This window comes from Pelmatolapia mariae, linkage group LG16_19 (genome assembly GCF_036321145.2).
Source record: "Pelmatolapia mariae isolate MD_Pm_ZW linkage group LG16_19, Pm_UMD_F_2, whole genome shotgun sequence".
NCBI classification, from domain to species: Eukaryota; Metazoa; Chordata; class Actinopteri; order Cichliformes; family Cichlidae; genus Pelmatolapia; species Pelmatolapia mariae.
The window spans coordinates 60,734,203-60,750,369 of NC_086241.1; the positions used below are offsets into that span (position 1 = coordinate 60,734,203).

Here is a 16,167-nt window from a genome sequence, read left to right on the forward strand (position 1 = left end):
TGTACCTAATGGGATTAAATTTTGGTGCTCTGAGTTTTAATAATTATCATTTTTGAGCTCTGAGTATTAAAATGTCTTTGCATAAATAATATTTGTGCGTGCTTTGAATAACAGCAGTTGCATTGATAAGATGGTTTGGGTTTCTTTTTCTTGTTTTGTGTTAAAGATTTCTTATTTAAAAGTCAATTTTCAATGCTGTGAGCACCAGATGTATACTCAAAATAGTTTTGTAACATATTTTTTGTTTCTTTAAATTGAATTGACTCATTACACACTGATTATTGACCAGCATCAATCAAAACTGACACGTTGCTCAGGCGAAAGTGTTGAATACAGTCTTATTGTGCAACGGGATGCCCTCTGCTCCTCTGAACTCCTCTGCGATGTCATCAAATGTACGACCCTTTGTTTCCGGGAGGCGAATCCAGGTGAAGGTGAAGGCGAGCAGAGCCACGATCATAAAAAGGAGGTAGACATAAGCACCACAGATTTTCTGTGTGAGAGAGACAGACAAGAATCCTTTTTTAAAATGTTTTTATTTGACCTCTGCTTACCTAGGAATGGTCACTTGAGATGGGAATCTCATACCACAAAAGCAAAACAATATTAAAAAGAGAAGGAAAGAAAGCAAACACAAAAGGTATTGATTTGGTTCACTGGTCTTAATTTCAGGTTGGCTGTCATTTCTGCTGCACTATAGGGAACAGATGCTTCCTTTGTTAACTGTAATTTAATTACTTATTACATTATTTCAAGCTGGATTTAAAGGATTTAGCAATAGATTTATATGTTTTTCTATAGATACATATGTGCAGTATAACAGATGGAGCAGATTTATAGCCTGTATTTAACAGCTATTTCTCTGAGGTGTAAGCAAACTCACAAAAGCAAAGAAGAAATCCACCTTTAAAGTTTCCCCTGAAGTCTTGCTTGGTCATACAGCATGCAGGCCAACGGTATAAATGTTACGCACCAGTAATGGAGGAAAGAGAAGTGCCAGAACAAACTTCCCTCCCCAGTTGAGCAGGCTACTGAAGGCCATGGCTATAGGTCTGCCAGACTGGTCAAACAGCTCAGCACCAATGAACCAGGAGATCGGACCTGGGCCCAGCTCATAGGCTGAAGTCAGGCAGAAAACCAGCAGCACTTGTAGGCTTCTGAGTTCTGGGACCAGATGCTGTACAGTAAAATAATAAATTGGAAGGATGGTTGGAGGTTAGACTTTGAGTTTGGGGATTTTGTTATATGTAGAAAATTCTGTTAGGTTAAGATGCAGATGGTTTCTTTCTCTCTAAATTAGACAGTTTAAACTTGAAGCTTCCTTTTCAAATATCCTCCAAGCTATGCCATGGTTTGTTTTCATTTTATCCATTTAATCATGTCATAAGATCGGGTTCCAGGGTTTGCAGAAGTTGGATATACATTCAAAACCAGCACATAACTTTTTTCTGAACAAATGGAAACAACCACACATAGATGATTTTACCAGGACAGAATCGACTACGGTCATGATTAAGTTGCACACTGCTATGAAGATGAAACCAGTCAGGAGCAACCTCCTCCTCCCTGCCCTCTCCATCAGGAAGAACTGGAGAGGAAAAAACAACACACTGGAATTAAAATGCAACGCTATCCTTTTTGTGGTTCATGCTGTTAAACCATTCATGAAGAAATAATGACAAAACTTCATGCTTTCTGTGACAAAATCAACAAAATGGGGCACAGCTGATTTACTGATTATATTGAGCAACCTATTAAATATTATAAATAATATTGTTTCGCATTCAAAAACACACTGAACTGCAATATAAAGGATCAGCACTTGGTTTGTACTCACTGCTACCAAAGTGAACGTCAGATTGGCGGCCCCAACACCCAGTGTGAGATATTTGGCCTGGTCAAACTTGGCCTGAAACATTTTGGTGGAATAGTTGATTATCTGGAAGAAAAGCACAGGAATTTAGTTTAGTTTAGTGAGTAACTGAGAAATATTTCAGTGTTTTTTTTAGGGTTGAGATATTGCCTCAAGCTCTTCTCAGGGTTACAGCAAGTGTGCAAAACTGAAAAAGAAATGAAGCCAATGTAGAAATGCCAAGTACTCCTTGAGGCAGCCTCCATAAGTGAGTAAATCCTGGTAATCCTCCTTTGTCAAAGTGGCCAACTTTACAATAGAAATATATTTACAGCCTGTTACAAAAAACAACATAAAATAAATAAATCTTCCAAATAATATGTCCTGCTGTGTGATACATCCTGTCCACATGTGTGCTCAAGCTTTGGTAAGTGAAATTTTAGTATATTATTAGTATGCTCTTGACAAATTGACAGTTTGTAGTTGAGAAGGTAGAATGTGTTGTCAACTCGGCTCTTCCAGTCTGGAGTGTCCTTGGGTAAGATGGTCAATAACTTGCTAGAAATAAGTTTGCACTCCACCCTGTGTAAATATGATCACTTCACCACTTTCAAGTTCTTTTATTGATACCCTCAGATTTGTTTTGCAGGCAACCATTTTACCAGACATCTCAAACAGACACTGGACAGTATTCACATACACGTGGTAAAAAAGAGAGACTGCTCCAGGCTTCACTAAAAATACAGTTTCAATCCCTCAGACTAAAAAAATACTACAAAAAGCCAAAAAGAAAAAGAAAGAAGCTAAAAATCCCCACAAAAGGGATGGGTGTCTTCATGTAAGATGGAACTGGCCAGTCTCTGCAGCTGTCAGGTATAGAGAGACTGGTAAATAGCAGCTTAACCTGATCAGTTTGCCTGATCAGTTCATATTTTGCGTCAGTTTGTTCGTGTCTTTCAGAGTTAGGGTTACCATAAGAGGATTTTATCACTGACCGCATTGAATCCAGAGAGCTGGCTTCCCAGGCTAATAATCAGGACAATAATGATCGGCTGCCTGTAGCTGCGTTTCTTGAAGAAATCCTGGATGGTGACACGACTCTGTGTGTGAGCAGCTTCTTCTTTCATTTCTTCCAGCTCAGCAAATACCTTTTCTGCTCTGCCTCTCAGCCTCAGCAGGGCTGCAGGATTAAAGAAACAACTTTCAACATAATCTAAGGGGATTTTTAGGTGAAATGAATCCACAAAGCTGGGATACTAAACCATAGTAAACCATTTCTGCATTTTAACTTCTGGAACCAACTTGAGAATGTCATAAAAATGAATTCATCTCTTTTAATATATCATAATACAAAAGAGTAATCTCTTTAGAGAGATGTTGATTTATTAAACGATATGAACACTAAGTCCAGTGAGTGGAACCTACCACTTTTTGCCTTGCTTTCTTCTTGCCGGTTGATGAGCAGATAGCGGGGACTCTCAGGACAGAAGGGTAGGATCACATACTGTGTGAGGGCCGGGATGAGAGACAGGGACAGCATCATGGCCCAGTCATGCTGTGTGCCCAACACTATCTCGAGACCAGCCACCTGCAGCACACAAGCAGCTAGTTTCATGTCATATCCATGTATCGTATAAATCCTAATTTATGTATTATGGGATTTTGATGAACTTTGCTTCTTAATGCATCTCCTTACCAAGAGCAGTAAGAAGGAAGTTAGATGTAAATTAAAGCTCAACTCACCATACCCACCAGGATGCCTGCAGCGAGGGACACCTGGTTCAGTGTAGCAAATGCTCCTCTGAGGTTGGTGGGGGAAACTTCCTGGATATAGAGGGGGTTAAGGCTCATCACCAGGCCACAGAACAGACCAAAAACCAGTCGCCCTAGGATGAGGACCTCAAATGACTCGCTGGCTTTGGAGGCAAACATCAAACATGCTCCGACCACAGACAAACTGTTAACTATCAGGATGGAGTTACGCCTGGAGGGGAACAAGCAAATTTATAAGGAGAGGGAGGGAAGCAAGCACTGTTGGAAACTTTACAAAAGTTAGCTTGGTTTTCTTACCTGCCATAAGAATCTGCCAGATATTTGACTCCCAGCGAGCCCAGTAAGGCTCCAAAATCTTTAATGCTGACAGAGAGTGACCACAGGAGAGTAAGACTGTGATCTGAGATTGATTGGTTGTGTCTGGCTCTCCAGGTATTGTTGAAAAACTCTTCGATGATCTAAACAACAATGCCAAAGTGACACAGTTTGCACTGGTAACTCAATTAGATGCAATGACATATTTTTTACACACACACACACACACACACACACACACACACACACACACACACACACAAAAGGGGTTTATAAAGATGTATTTTTATTCCTCTTTTTTCATGGATGACTAATGCAGTGTTCAAAATCATTCATATGTTGCTTCTTTTGTAATAGTTCTTGTGGAGGAAGTGTTTCTATTTCATGAATTATTGTTTTGGGGGTTTTGAGTGGGTCGAACAACTGCTTCATTTTGTAAAGTTAGAACAGTATACCTGTGAAAATGGAAAACCATTCCAAAAAAGGGAACCAAATCCAAAGCTGAGACGGAGAGTTACCTTATTTAGTGCTTTATTGAGGCTCTGTAATATGTTTGACAGGCAGCATGCTTTCCAGCATTCCCCTCTGCATAACTGTTATATCTGGACAATGTAGGCCTTTTATGGAATATCAGCCAGACTAGAATGTCTACTTTTTGATGTCTGGAGTTAGGTTTTGTTGCAGTTTTATGCTTGCAAAAATAATTCTGTTGATTAATACAAATCACTTCACATCACACTTATAATACAATTTGAAACATTATAAATGTGTGTGCTGTCCCTCAGATGCTGCTAGCTCTGTTCACCTTGGCTGGAGCGTTGATGTTGCCAGTGTGGTAACCAATCTGCAGGGACCCGATCACCGCTCCCAGGATGGACGTCACAAGCGTGGCTGTCAGATGGCTCTGCCGCAGAAACAAAATTGAGGTTAGCACCATTTCTTTTCTTTGTCTTATAATTCATAACTAATAAGAGAACGCTACCTCTTAAAGCAACATTAAAAAGCTTTATATGATTCTTAATTAGGTCATTTTTAACCCTTTACATTCTTATTTTATCTTTCTTATTTTGGATTGACTACAATCATCATAAAAATCAAAAGTAGTTATGGTTATGATTAAGCAGATAGAAGACAAATACTCAATCCATTACTGATTTCTAACCTTATGACCTCAGTTGATTAACATTCCTGATCCCTCCCATGATTCCAGCAACCAGGCCAATCATATGACTACTTGTAAAAGTCCAGCTTGGCAAGAACAACAAGGGTTTGGCGCACTGGCAACATGTCCAGAGTTTTAGTCGAGTAAGTGATACTGCCTCGCTATGTTCATTCTGCCTCATTCACTCATTCATAGAAAAGCATTGATTCAAACAAACCTCCTGAGATGCCATTTGATTGTCTAAGATGGTGTATCACTCCCTCGGGATGTATGTGCATTTATTTTTCTCCTGGTTTTATTATCTGTAAAAACCAGATAGTGAAAAAAAATGTCTAGCAGTTGTAGTTTAGGAAGCTTTAGTGGTGGTACAGGAGTTTGACGCAAAATGATAAGAAAACGACTCAGCTAGCAACCAGAGACACTGATATTTTTTTCTGCAGTGCAAATTTCATATACATATATATATCAAATACAGTGTATATCAGTGACTAAATGTTTTTGAACCACAGTGCAGTTCCCCTACAGCATCACAAAACATGTTTCATCAAATAAAAATCAAGCAAGTATATGAAACTATATACTTACTGCATACAAATATTTTTGCTTGTCTTTTTGCATGCTTACCTGTGTTACTGCATCAACCAGACTGCTTGATTTGTCCCGAAACAAAGTTGGAAGACCATATCATCTATATAAGATTGTCCTCACCACTGTTCCTGAGTGTCCTACGTTGATCGCTTCTTCATCCCTGAGTTTTAGATATGACTGTGTATCTAAACCAACTACCAGCTGAAACTTCACACACACACACATTGTACCAGTGACCACAGTGACGAAGTCACACCTAGCTGGTGAATTTGAGGTATATCTGATAAAATGGCAGCAGTGGGCCTCTGGTTCTCATGAATCAGCTGATCAACATCCTGAGTTCCCACTGACTCTGGGGCTGCAGCACTCAAACCTCAAATTGCTTTGAAAACAGCAAAACTGCTCCCAGTTAAGGTTTTAAGAGGAACTGTTTGGTGCTTTGAGTAGGCATTTTGGCACTAATTAAACCAAATGTTTGAGCTGTGTGTGTGTCTGTGTGTGTGTGTGTTGAATTGTGAATAACTTTGTATATGTCCTTTGTTCAAGTTCACTGAAAATGAAACTTAAAAGGTACCTGATGATCACGTGTCTCTAAATGTATTTCAAGCAAGCCTGCCACTGAGATATTTCCCAGAGCCATCAAAATAAACTCAGTTAAATGTGAAAATTGACTAAATAGTTATGATTACACAAACAGTGAAATGTATTTTGCGACTAATGCCACGGTTTATAATCGCATTTATCAAAGATGGAAAAAGTCAGGTACTTTTGTTATAGTGTAGCAAGTTAAAGTTTATCAAAGCCTAAATGTCCGTGTTATCACGAGGTCGTACTGCATTCTTTGCAGGGTTTCCCATGCTTTGGCTGATATGTTCTTCGGGCACCTGGTAGCATTTTCTGTCTTGGAATCCCTCAAGTGACACACATCTGTGCGTGGTAGTTTGTTTTTTTTCAGGCTGTAGTCTGTTGGAAGTATAAATCTGTATTCTTGTATGGTTTGCCCTTATAAAACAAATTGCTTTAGAGAATTTAGTTGAAACAACAAAGATTAACTACAATGGGAGGTTAACTAATTGGAAATTTAGGGTAAAGAACTGCTGCTGCAGAGGTGGCATGTGGATGGAAACGACAACACCCGTCACACAATGCTGTCACAATTTAGGGCCTCAGGGCTTTTATTGATAATACTCTGATGAAGTATAAGCATGTATGTATACTTTCACTCCTCTTTCTCCTGCTTCTATCAGAAGAATACTAGCACGGAAATGCAAGTTTAATCTCAAAATGTCAGTATGTTTGCTGACGTGATAAACTGTTCCTGCGTTTTTTTGTGTGTATTTACAAAGGAACTGCTCTAAAATGGTCCCTATTCATCTACTGCGCACATTACAGCGTTACCCAAAACTTTAATGATGGCAGTCAAATACAAAAACTATGCGAAGGGGGAACACATAAAACAATAATAAGTTTCTATCTGATTTTGGCATAATTGGGTCTCTGGTTTCTAATAGTCATCCAAATAAACCTTATGATTGAGTGAATGTTATAGGTGATATGAACTCATCTCCAGTGTTCACCTTTGACGTTATACTATTCCGGAAAGCCTAATTTCATTACTCCATTGCTTTATTTTCAGTCAGTGAATTGCTCAATTCTTTTTGCTACATCCTGTTTCTTTACATGGCTCGTTAATGTTTAATCCAATCCAGTTTTATTGAATAACTATTGCACAATCGAGTATGTGCTTATATCTGTGCTCTGCGCTAGAATTCACTGAAGACAGATGTTTGAATATGCTATATGTTTGCTCAAAATGTGGGTTAAGTGTATCTTTATGATGAAATCATGTAAGCTAAGCACACACCTGTCTCGTAAGAAAATCCACAAGCCCCCTAACTGTATTTCATTGCCGAGACGCATAAGCCAAATTAATATAAATGCTGTAAACATTTCCCACACTCAGTGCAAACCACATCATTTGAAAACAATTTTTATCATTAATTTTAAGTTGAATACGTTCACATAAATATTAAAGGGCCCCTGGAGCCTGGAGGTGATGAAAAGCAGATAATCTCAGCTACACTGAGTCATATGTGAAATGCTTTATATTACAGACGGAGCACAATTAAACGTTATACACAAAAACAGATCTAGCTTCATATTTAAAAACTAGTTCTTCTAAGCCCTAAACTGCTGACTGACATCATAGCTTTGATGTTAATGGTTTTGATGTTAAATAACATGAGATTGCTCATTTCATACAACAAAATAAAATATGTGCTTTCTTCAAAGTGAATAAGAAATATAATCCTTTCAAACTGAAACTTACAATAATTGGAATAGTTCCCTTAAGGGTGCTCTATTTTTAAAGAAAGCCAGTCACAATATCACAAGACTATATTTATCAGTGATACTTATATTTAGAAGTTTCTGAGCACAAACAAGAAAGAGAAATGTTTTGGGGCATTTTGGAGAGGGGTCAAATGCATCATCCACCTGCAAGCTCTGTTCTGTTCTGTGCAGCTGAGTTCTTAATCAGCGTGTGGATACGCCCGTCTGGAATATGACCTTTGACCCCTGAGCCCTGGCCTCCTGACAGGCAACCCCTTGACCTTGCAGTCAAGCAGCTGGGCAGGTGCTGCACAGGCACACAAGGGCACAAATGGTGAGCGGTGTGCGCCATCATCCCCCCACTGTTAATGTTTTGCTATCACCGAAGCTAATCGTTTGCTCTCTAAATTACCTGTAATGGTGGTTTTGATCTGTTTCTAAGCGTTTCAGTGCACACAAAGGAGGATAAAAATGCGCAAATTTACTCATCACTACTAAAACATGTGGGAAATATTAGATGGTGGCTAATTGTATTGGACAACTACTTCTTGGACTGATTTCTTCCACACATGATGCCTGTAAATAGACAGCGAGGAAAAAGGTTGAGTCATTAGATGATTACTGAAATTGTTTTAGAATGCATTCCTATCAACTGAATTATCAGTAAAACCATGCTGTAAAACCATCACTTGAAAAATGTCGGTAATTCAAGTTGATGTCTTTAACTCCAAGTCCAGAATCAAAAGATTCTATCTATGCACTTTCTGAACTGCTTATCCTGAATTAGATAAGTGATTTAAAAAAAAAAAAAAGATTGTCACTCAATTAGTGTTTAAAGAATTTAAAAAAATACTCGCTCCTTTAAGAAAGTTAGATAACACAAAGTTGTAAAACTCCTAAACATTATTCCGCTCAGATTCTGCCCACGTCACTTTCAAAAATCCAAATTCCAGCTTTCACCTATGAAACCCCTCCGGCAACCTGCCTACCCTTCACCCCACTTTCAACAAAGGAGAAAGAACACACACACTAACACGCACACGCACATACATCCCTAAGCAGCTGCGTCATTATAAAACTCTTTTGAACTTCACACTGGAAGTCAAATGCCACATGTGTCAGTACAAGACAGATGTACTGCAGCTGCCTCTTGGCTCCAATTTCATCTGTGATACCAGCCCTCTCCACTGCCTGTCTCCCCCTTACCCATTTCCAAACCACTACCACCCCTTCCTTCACCAGCAACCTCACCACAAGCCCTCTTCCTCCCATCATGCACTGATAAAATCACCAGCACCTTTGAAGTATCATCACTAAATCAGGGCATCTCACAGCACACACAAATAATTGTGCATAATAGGTTTCCACATTCAAACATGGGGACAATTAATTTTAGTCCTTTTTTAACATCAACAGGAAATTCCACTACAAATTTCTCGTAGGATCTTTTATTTTTTTAACCATTAAAAACACAAAAACTACACAAGTCTGCAGAGAAATTCAGTAAAAACATTATCTTTATTAAAATATTTCAGTTCATGAAATTCAGTTGACTTGCTTGATGCCGTATCATAAGTAAAAACTTCTTGTGTAGACACTGGATTCAATTTGTCAAACTCTAACCTGCAGTGAACAATCTTCACCATTTGGGGTCAATATTGAACTCCTTCGCCCTCCTTTCAGAAAATTTGTCTTCTGTTAACAGCTCTAACTGCTTTCAACTGCCCAGAAAAGTATAGTTTAAGGAGATGTAATATGGAGTATTTCCATATTTTTTTAGAATCATTATCAAGCTTTTTAAAATACCTCTGTTTATATTGTAGTAATATTAAAGTGAGTCTAATCAGTTGGATACTTAGAGTGTGTCACACAGTACCTCTACAGTTTCATTTTCTCAACATGACTCTGTAAGAGATAAAACTTGGTTCAAGTTTTCAAGTGTCTTGTTGCTGAATTCAGTCCTCTCTGTCCATACAACAGTGAGATGTTAAATTCTTCCAAATGTTGGGCACCTAGATAGCTGCTTTAAATTTATGACACACTTAAGGTAGGAAACAGCATGAAGTATCCCAAAGAGTGATACAACCCAGGTGGAAGCTACTACTGTGTCGTAGCTCATAAACTTTATGAAAATTTTCTGAGCTTTATACTTCACTGATTCATTTTAAGATTAAAAGAAAAAAGCCTTTAGCCTCTTTTGTTTTGCTTGTGTCTACTTTGACACAAGTTTGAAAATGTCAATGATTCTGAGCAGCACCCAAATCCACATGAATCATTTTTATTCAAAAATAACACATTTCAGTGTTTTCTTTTCCATGGATCTAATTTCCTTTGCTATGAATAAGAAACATTATCAAAACACATTTGGATGGTGAAGTGCAAAAACAAGTGAACAAAAAAAAGCTGTCTTTTCTCTACCAAACTGACATGCTACAAGACTCCTTCACTACATTTTTCCCATCATGATTTGTAGTGATTACTAGCCTTTTGGGTTGTTTTAGATCTTGCATGTGATTTGCAGCTCTGCAGCGTCTGGAAGCACTTCAGCAGACACACATAAGCCCACTGTGTTCAAACCTGGATTGAAACAGGCACTCAGGAGAGACTGCACAGCCCTCAAAGAAAGGCTGGTTTCTTTTCTGGTTTCTTGGCATAACTATTCAATTCAAATTAGATGCAACTGGACTTGTGATTGTAGTATATTAAGCACCAGATACTGCATAAGTATGGTCTTGACTGTGCGTAGTGATGACGACGGGAATCTTAAAACACAAACTGAAATAGTAAAATAACCTCACCATAGTTAAAATAAACAGTCCTCAGAGCTGACAACGTGCAGTCTCGCCTAAGCATTTCCATGTTGTGAATTAGCTACTGTAACAACCTAATGTTTGACATGATGTAAACAGAGAGAAAAGTATATCTTTTTTTACAAGAAGCCAGAATGACAGTGAAGTAAGTGAACAATCATACACCCCCACAGTGACATTTAGTAAAACAAAGCTTATTGTACATATTTACAAAAGGAGCCTTTTTTGTCTCATAATTGTGAGCCATTGCAGGGACTATTGGGGAATACAACTCATACAAAGTATTTAAACCACAACAGCAAAGGCACGATTCTCCGATTGTTCCCAAATGTGAGGATCACATTTTTATTTTTTACACTGCAAAACTAAAAGGATTTTTTCCCCCTTCACTGCTCATAAAATGTTAGCATTTATCAGACACCCGGGGCAGTATTTTTAAAAGACTTACTTCAGTGTCTTACATAAAGTGGAAAAGCTCCACTATGAGTAGTTTTAAGTGTTTGAGACAACAAGACTGACATCAGCTGTTTGAGGTCAGACAGTAATTGTGTTTACATACACAATACATAGTCTGACATTACTGGGAAGGCTCCAGTATTTACTGTATGAACTGCCACGGCCTATCTTGCGAGGTAAACGTGAATATGATCGATGAAATGGGCTGAGATTAACAAGATATTGAGCCATGTGAACTTCTTACTCTATTTACTGGTTAGATTAGTCAACTGTGGAGTCGTTTTTCTCTGATACTAATAATATTTAAAACATCTTTATTGTAATGTAATCTATTTAGAAAACTAAAATCTCCACAAGAGGGTCAAAGATTTGTTCAGTTTGGATCAGTAAACACTAGAAGGCAGAATTAAAGAAAGATCATTACTATAGATGATTGATTGTGTAAAGAACGGATACTAACATTATAATAGTGTAGTTTAACAAAACCTGCACAATTACGTTTAACACTATATAAACTTATACACAAAAGAATGGGATGCATGTATTATAAATGAGTGGCCTCCACTGTGGTAAGGACACATTTAGATTGAAGATGCATTAGTGAATGCGTCCCATTTGTTTATGTAAACACCAATGCAATGGATTCTGATCACATAGTGTCGGACTTGGAACTTAAGCAACAATTTGCCAGCTCCTCATTAGTATAAACTTGAGATCTATGTTACTTTATACAAATCAGAGGTGCCTGGTGCAATAGCAACTCTGGAGGCTTGGGAAAATTTAACCAAATCGGTAACAAATGAATACAGATTTTGTTTCAGAGCTCAAACTTTGTTTTTTTCTGGGAAAATATTTTGCGGCTCTTTTTGCAAACAGTGTGTTTGTTTTGGTATGAAATCATTTGTACAATTCTACCTGGTTTCAGAAGAGCATCTATCAAATTATCTGTCATTACAAGGTCTAGTAGCTCGCCCATTTAACATAAAGCTTCAAAATAACCCAGCTCTAAAAACACCTGTGTGGACATTTATGCTAAAATGCAACCCACAACTTTACAAGGCTGTATTTTAGAGTTGTTTGTCTCTGTGTGGTTGCATTCCTGAAATCTTTCATTACTTCATATTTAATACTGTTTGTTCGTATTCCAACCTTTGTGTAAACATGTTGAAATGTCTTCCACTGGGTGCAACAGTGTAAAGTTCCATGAACATCCTGTGTGAAATCTTTTACTAAGAGTTGTTTTGCATGTTTAATTTATCATAATCTTTTACTATTTGTTCTATTATTATATTTCTGTTTTTTACAAAACCATTTCCAAAAAAAGTTGGAACACTATGTAAAATGTAAATTTAAAAAAAATGATTCCACTGATTTGCAAATATCATAAACCCATATTTTATTTAAAATAGAACACTGAAAACATATCATATGTTTAAGCTGAGACATCTCATGAAAAATATTGGTTCAAAAGTAAGTGGTACCAAAAAATTCTTGGAGTTTCATTAGAAGTAAAGATAGGCAGAGATCCACCAACCTGCAAAAATGTGCATCTCCAAATTGTGGAACAATATTAGAATAATGTTCCTTTTAAAAGTGATTGAGTGTAAAGAGTTTAAATATTATATCATCTACAGTAGATAATATGATCTTGTGATAATATCACAAGTTTCACAAAATCTGGAGAAATCTCTGTGCGCAAAGGATAAGACTGAAAATCACTATTGTATGTTCGTGATAGCTGGGACCTCAACTGGCACTTCATTAAAAACAAACATTAAAAACCGGCATTATTTTCTTAAATGCATGTTAAAGCTCTATCATGCAAAGAAGAAGTTATATGTGAACATAATGCAGAAATACCATAATCTTCTCTGGGCCAAAGCTTATTTAAATTGGACTAAGGCAAAGTGGAAAGCTGTTCTATGGTCAGATGAGTCCAAATTTCAAATTCTGTTTGGAGAGCAAGTGCTTAACATTCTCCTAACTAAAGAGGGAAGAGACCATCCGCCTTATTAGTGCTCAGTTCAAAAGCCTGCATCTCTGATGGTATAGGGGTGCATTAGTACCCATGGAACTGGCAGCTTGCACCTCTGGAAAGGCATCATTAGTGTTCAAAGGTAGATGATATCTTGTTCAGGGAAAATCATGCACATTTCGGCAAAACAATGCTAAACTGCATGATGAATCTTTTATAACAGCATGGCTTCATCTGGGTGCTGAACTGGCCTGCCTGCAGTCCAGACCTTCCACTAACTGAAAACATTTGGTGCGTTTGGTGAAACAGAAAATATGACAAAGAAGACCAAAGTCTGCTGAGCAGCTAGAATCCTATATCAGACAAAAATGGGACAGGATTCCTCTCCCAAAAGTCCGACAACTGGATTGGAACAGAGGATTCTCCAAAGTGGTAAATATGGCCTTGTCTCAATTAATGTGAGATACGTTGCTGCCAATAAATTCAAAATGAGCTTTTGAATCAAAATGAGAAAATGGTACATTTTCATTTGTAAATAAAATATGGGATTATGAGATTTGCAAATCTTTGCATGCTGTTTGTATTTACATTTTACACAGCATCCCAACTTTTTGGGATTTGTTGTTGTAAATTCTCTTTTTTGATACTACAGAGTGTGAAAATAAATTATGAATAGTGAAGAAGAGTGTTTTTGCAATGGTTTGGGGTTGTAGAAAAAGCAATCGGGTAAAAAAAAAAAGTGACATCCACTTAGCTACCACTGTCCGACACCGGTGCATGCATGAGACTTGACAAAACCCAGATATCCAAAATGTTAATGTATCGAGAAGGTTTTGTGCAAGAGGATTCACGCAGCTAATTCTGTGCTGATGAACTGGACTCCATAGACTCAACTCACAGTTTAATTCCGATGGATGCCACTCACATAATTGTTGCTTGTTCACATACATTACACATTTGTTTTAGTTGTTCTAGACTGACTTGTAGAGTGCGTTTTAAATAAGCACCATTCTTTTTTGTATGTGACTCACTGCAATATCCTCTTTTATAGGTTTCCACTGACCTGTGTGCTGCTTTTTGTAACAAAGGGCCTGTAATTTTAATTCACATGGCAAAAAAACGTGTATTAGTACCTCGTGAGGACACACAGAAGGAATCAAAACATCAGACTTAACACACAGAGAATTGTGGTAATATACACATACTTGCTCTTCCAGTGGTGAGCCTGTCATCTTTGCAAATATATTCTCATTCTTACCTAGATATTTTTCAGTCACTTCAAGAAAGAAAAAAGAACATGTAAAAACAAATAAAATGTCAAACATAGGGAGAAGAAAGTGCAAATATTTTGGCGCCACTTTGTTTTTCTTTTCCATTTTTTTTTCTGTTCATTTACAAAACTCAGGAACTTCTTAATTTTTCTGCTCCATCTGTCTCTGTCCTGTCAGCAAGCGTGCAGATGCCTTCCCTCTGTGCCCTCTGCTCTCCTCTCAGCTTCTTGATCCTTCTCTTCTCACACCAGACGTCCTACTGGAAACATGTGCAGGAAGAAGAAGACAAAAGAAATCATTTAATAGTGAAAGTGTAGGAAGTAGAAATTTGTTACTACTGATGTGGGCTGTGTTTCTGAGTACAGTTAATGCAAACCCTTCAGTGCGCAAACACGTAACAATGCTCTTTGTGCTTTTTTTGTACATGTAAAAGTCTCTGAATGACCATGTGGAAAGCAGATTTGTCCTCAGATTTTTCAAACAAAGCAGATTTTTAGTTTAATTTAATCTGTTACAGAATTCATTTTATTTTAATTTGTCAAACTTTAATTATATCTCTATATTACAGCCATCGCCAGCATACTGTCTGCTCTCCATCTTTTTGTTTTTTAAGGTAATGTATTAAACTACAAGAGTAATATGTACTGACTCAAAATGTTATCTAGAACGGTAACATCAAATTTCCTGCAATTATGTTAAAGCCAAGCAAAATCTGTAAAGTTGTACTGTTTTGCAGTTGCATGGGACACTGAACTGAACTGCGCATGCTGCTCACTCATCAATCAGATGTGTGGGTGTATATGTTCTGGGGCAAAAAGGGAGTAGAAGAGAAAGATAAAGAAGGAAAGAAAGAAGAACAGGCTTGGGAGAAAAGCAGATGGGTCAAGAGCTTAGATTGCTTGCAGATGGCTGTCAGAATAGAGCCGAGGTCCTCCTGAGCTCAGGCTGTGTTTCAAGCCGTGTGCCTGGGTGTTCACTTTTATATGCAAGCATTTCTAGGCTGAGTTAAGTTTGGTTTAAATTTAGTGCATTAATAATGAAGTTGTATTTCTGTGTATATGTAAATTCTTTCTTTCTGCATATTTTCTGTGCAGTGTTCGCTTGTATGTGTAGACTTTACTGGCCTGCATGAGGTGTTCAAAAGAGCAGCCTGGGGGTGGGGAGCTGCAGGTGCAGTATCTGTCAATAAGCTGGATTTCATTTTTAGCTACGAAAAGAAGCCCAGCTGATTTCACTCTAGAGGCTTCTGTAGTCTCAGATGATACATTTACAAGCAATAACTCAGTTCAGACTTTAATGCATCACAATCCTTCCACTGTCCTATAAATCAGCAGTTACATTCCACATGAGCCATCCAGCGGTGGATGTTTTCATCTATACTTTACTATAACTGTACAAAATAAAATATTATAGCCAACTAATCTTGTCATGAGTCTGTTTAATCTAAGTGACTACTGTTTGCAGTTTTAGCTTTGACACTTTTATGTAAATAAATATTGCTTTAGGTCCTGTATGTGACCAGAACAGAATGAATCATCTTATATCCACCTAGGTCGTAAAAAATAGTTTCTGTGCTTGAAACAGAAATACCAAAAATCTCTACTGCCTCTTTGCATGGAAGCAATGAGGTTAAC

At 37.7% G+C, this 16,167-nt stretch overlaps 2 protein-coding genes across 8 annotated transcripts in view; both read right to left on the bottom strand.

The window, feature by feature from the left end:
• Positions 1–313: 313 nt before the first annotated feature.
• LOC134644715 (solute carrier family 2, facilitated glucose transporter member 1) lies at positions 314–5,334 on the bottom strand. Its single transcript, XM_063497751.1, has 10 exons — positions 5,320–5,334; positions 4,746–4,844; positions 3,923–4,083; positions 3,596–3,836; positions 3,278–3,440; positions 2,848–3,032; positions 1,838–1,939; positions 1,487–1,588; positions 974–1,177; positions 314–493 (listed from the first exon to the last, which is right to left on the bottom strand). Exons 1-10 carry the CDS (start codon positions 5,332–5,334, stop codon positions 314–316), a joined length of 1,452 nt encoding a protein of 483 aa, XP_063353821.1.
• A 4,186-nt stretch (positions 5,335–9,520) lies between these two features.
• The window catches only part of smoc1 (SPARC related modular calcium binding 1), a 58,896-nt gene continuing 52,249 nt past the window's right edge, over positions 9,521–16,167 (bottom strand). For 5 of the 7 annotated variants that reach the window (XM_063496625.1, XM_063496621.1, XM_065472039.1 and 2 more), the window contains exon 14: positions 9,521–14,792. In XM_063496625.1, the coding sequence (XP_063352695.1) occupies positions 14,753–14,792 (40 nt within the window). In that variant the 3' untranslated portion in view covers positions 9,521–14,752. The remainder of the gene's footprint in view (positions 14,793–16,167) is intronic. The other 2 variants (XM_063496622.1, XM_063496624.1) reach the window with 1 other exon arrangement.

Bases quoted from the DNA above. Each gene is read 5' to 3' on its own strand.
- LOC134644715 (XM_063497751.1), bottom strand. The intron at 1,589-1,837 runs GTGAGTACAAAC...TTTCCTCTCCAG, and splicing joins TGACGTTCACTTTGGTAGCA to TTCTTCCTGATGGAGAGGGC. The intron at 494-973 runs GTGCGTAACATT...TCTCTCACACAG, and splicing joins TTCTCTTTCCTCCATTACTG to AAAATCTGTGGTGCTTATGT.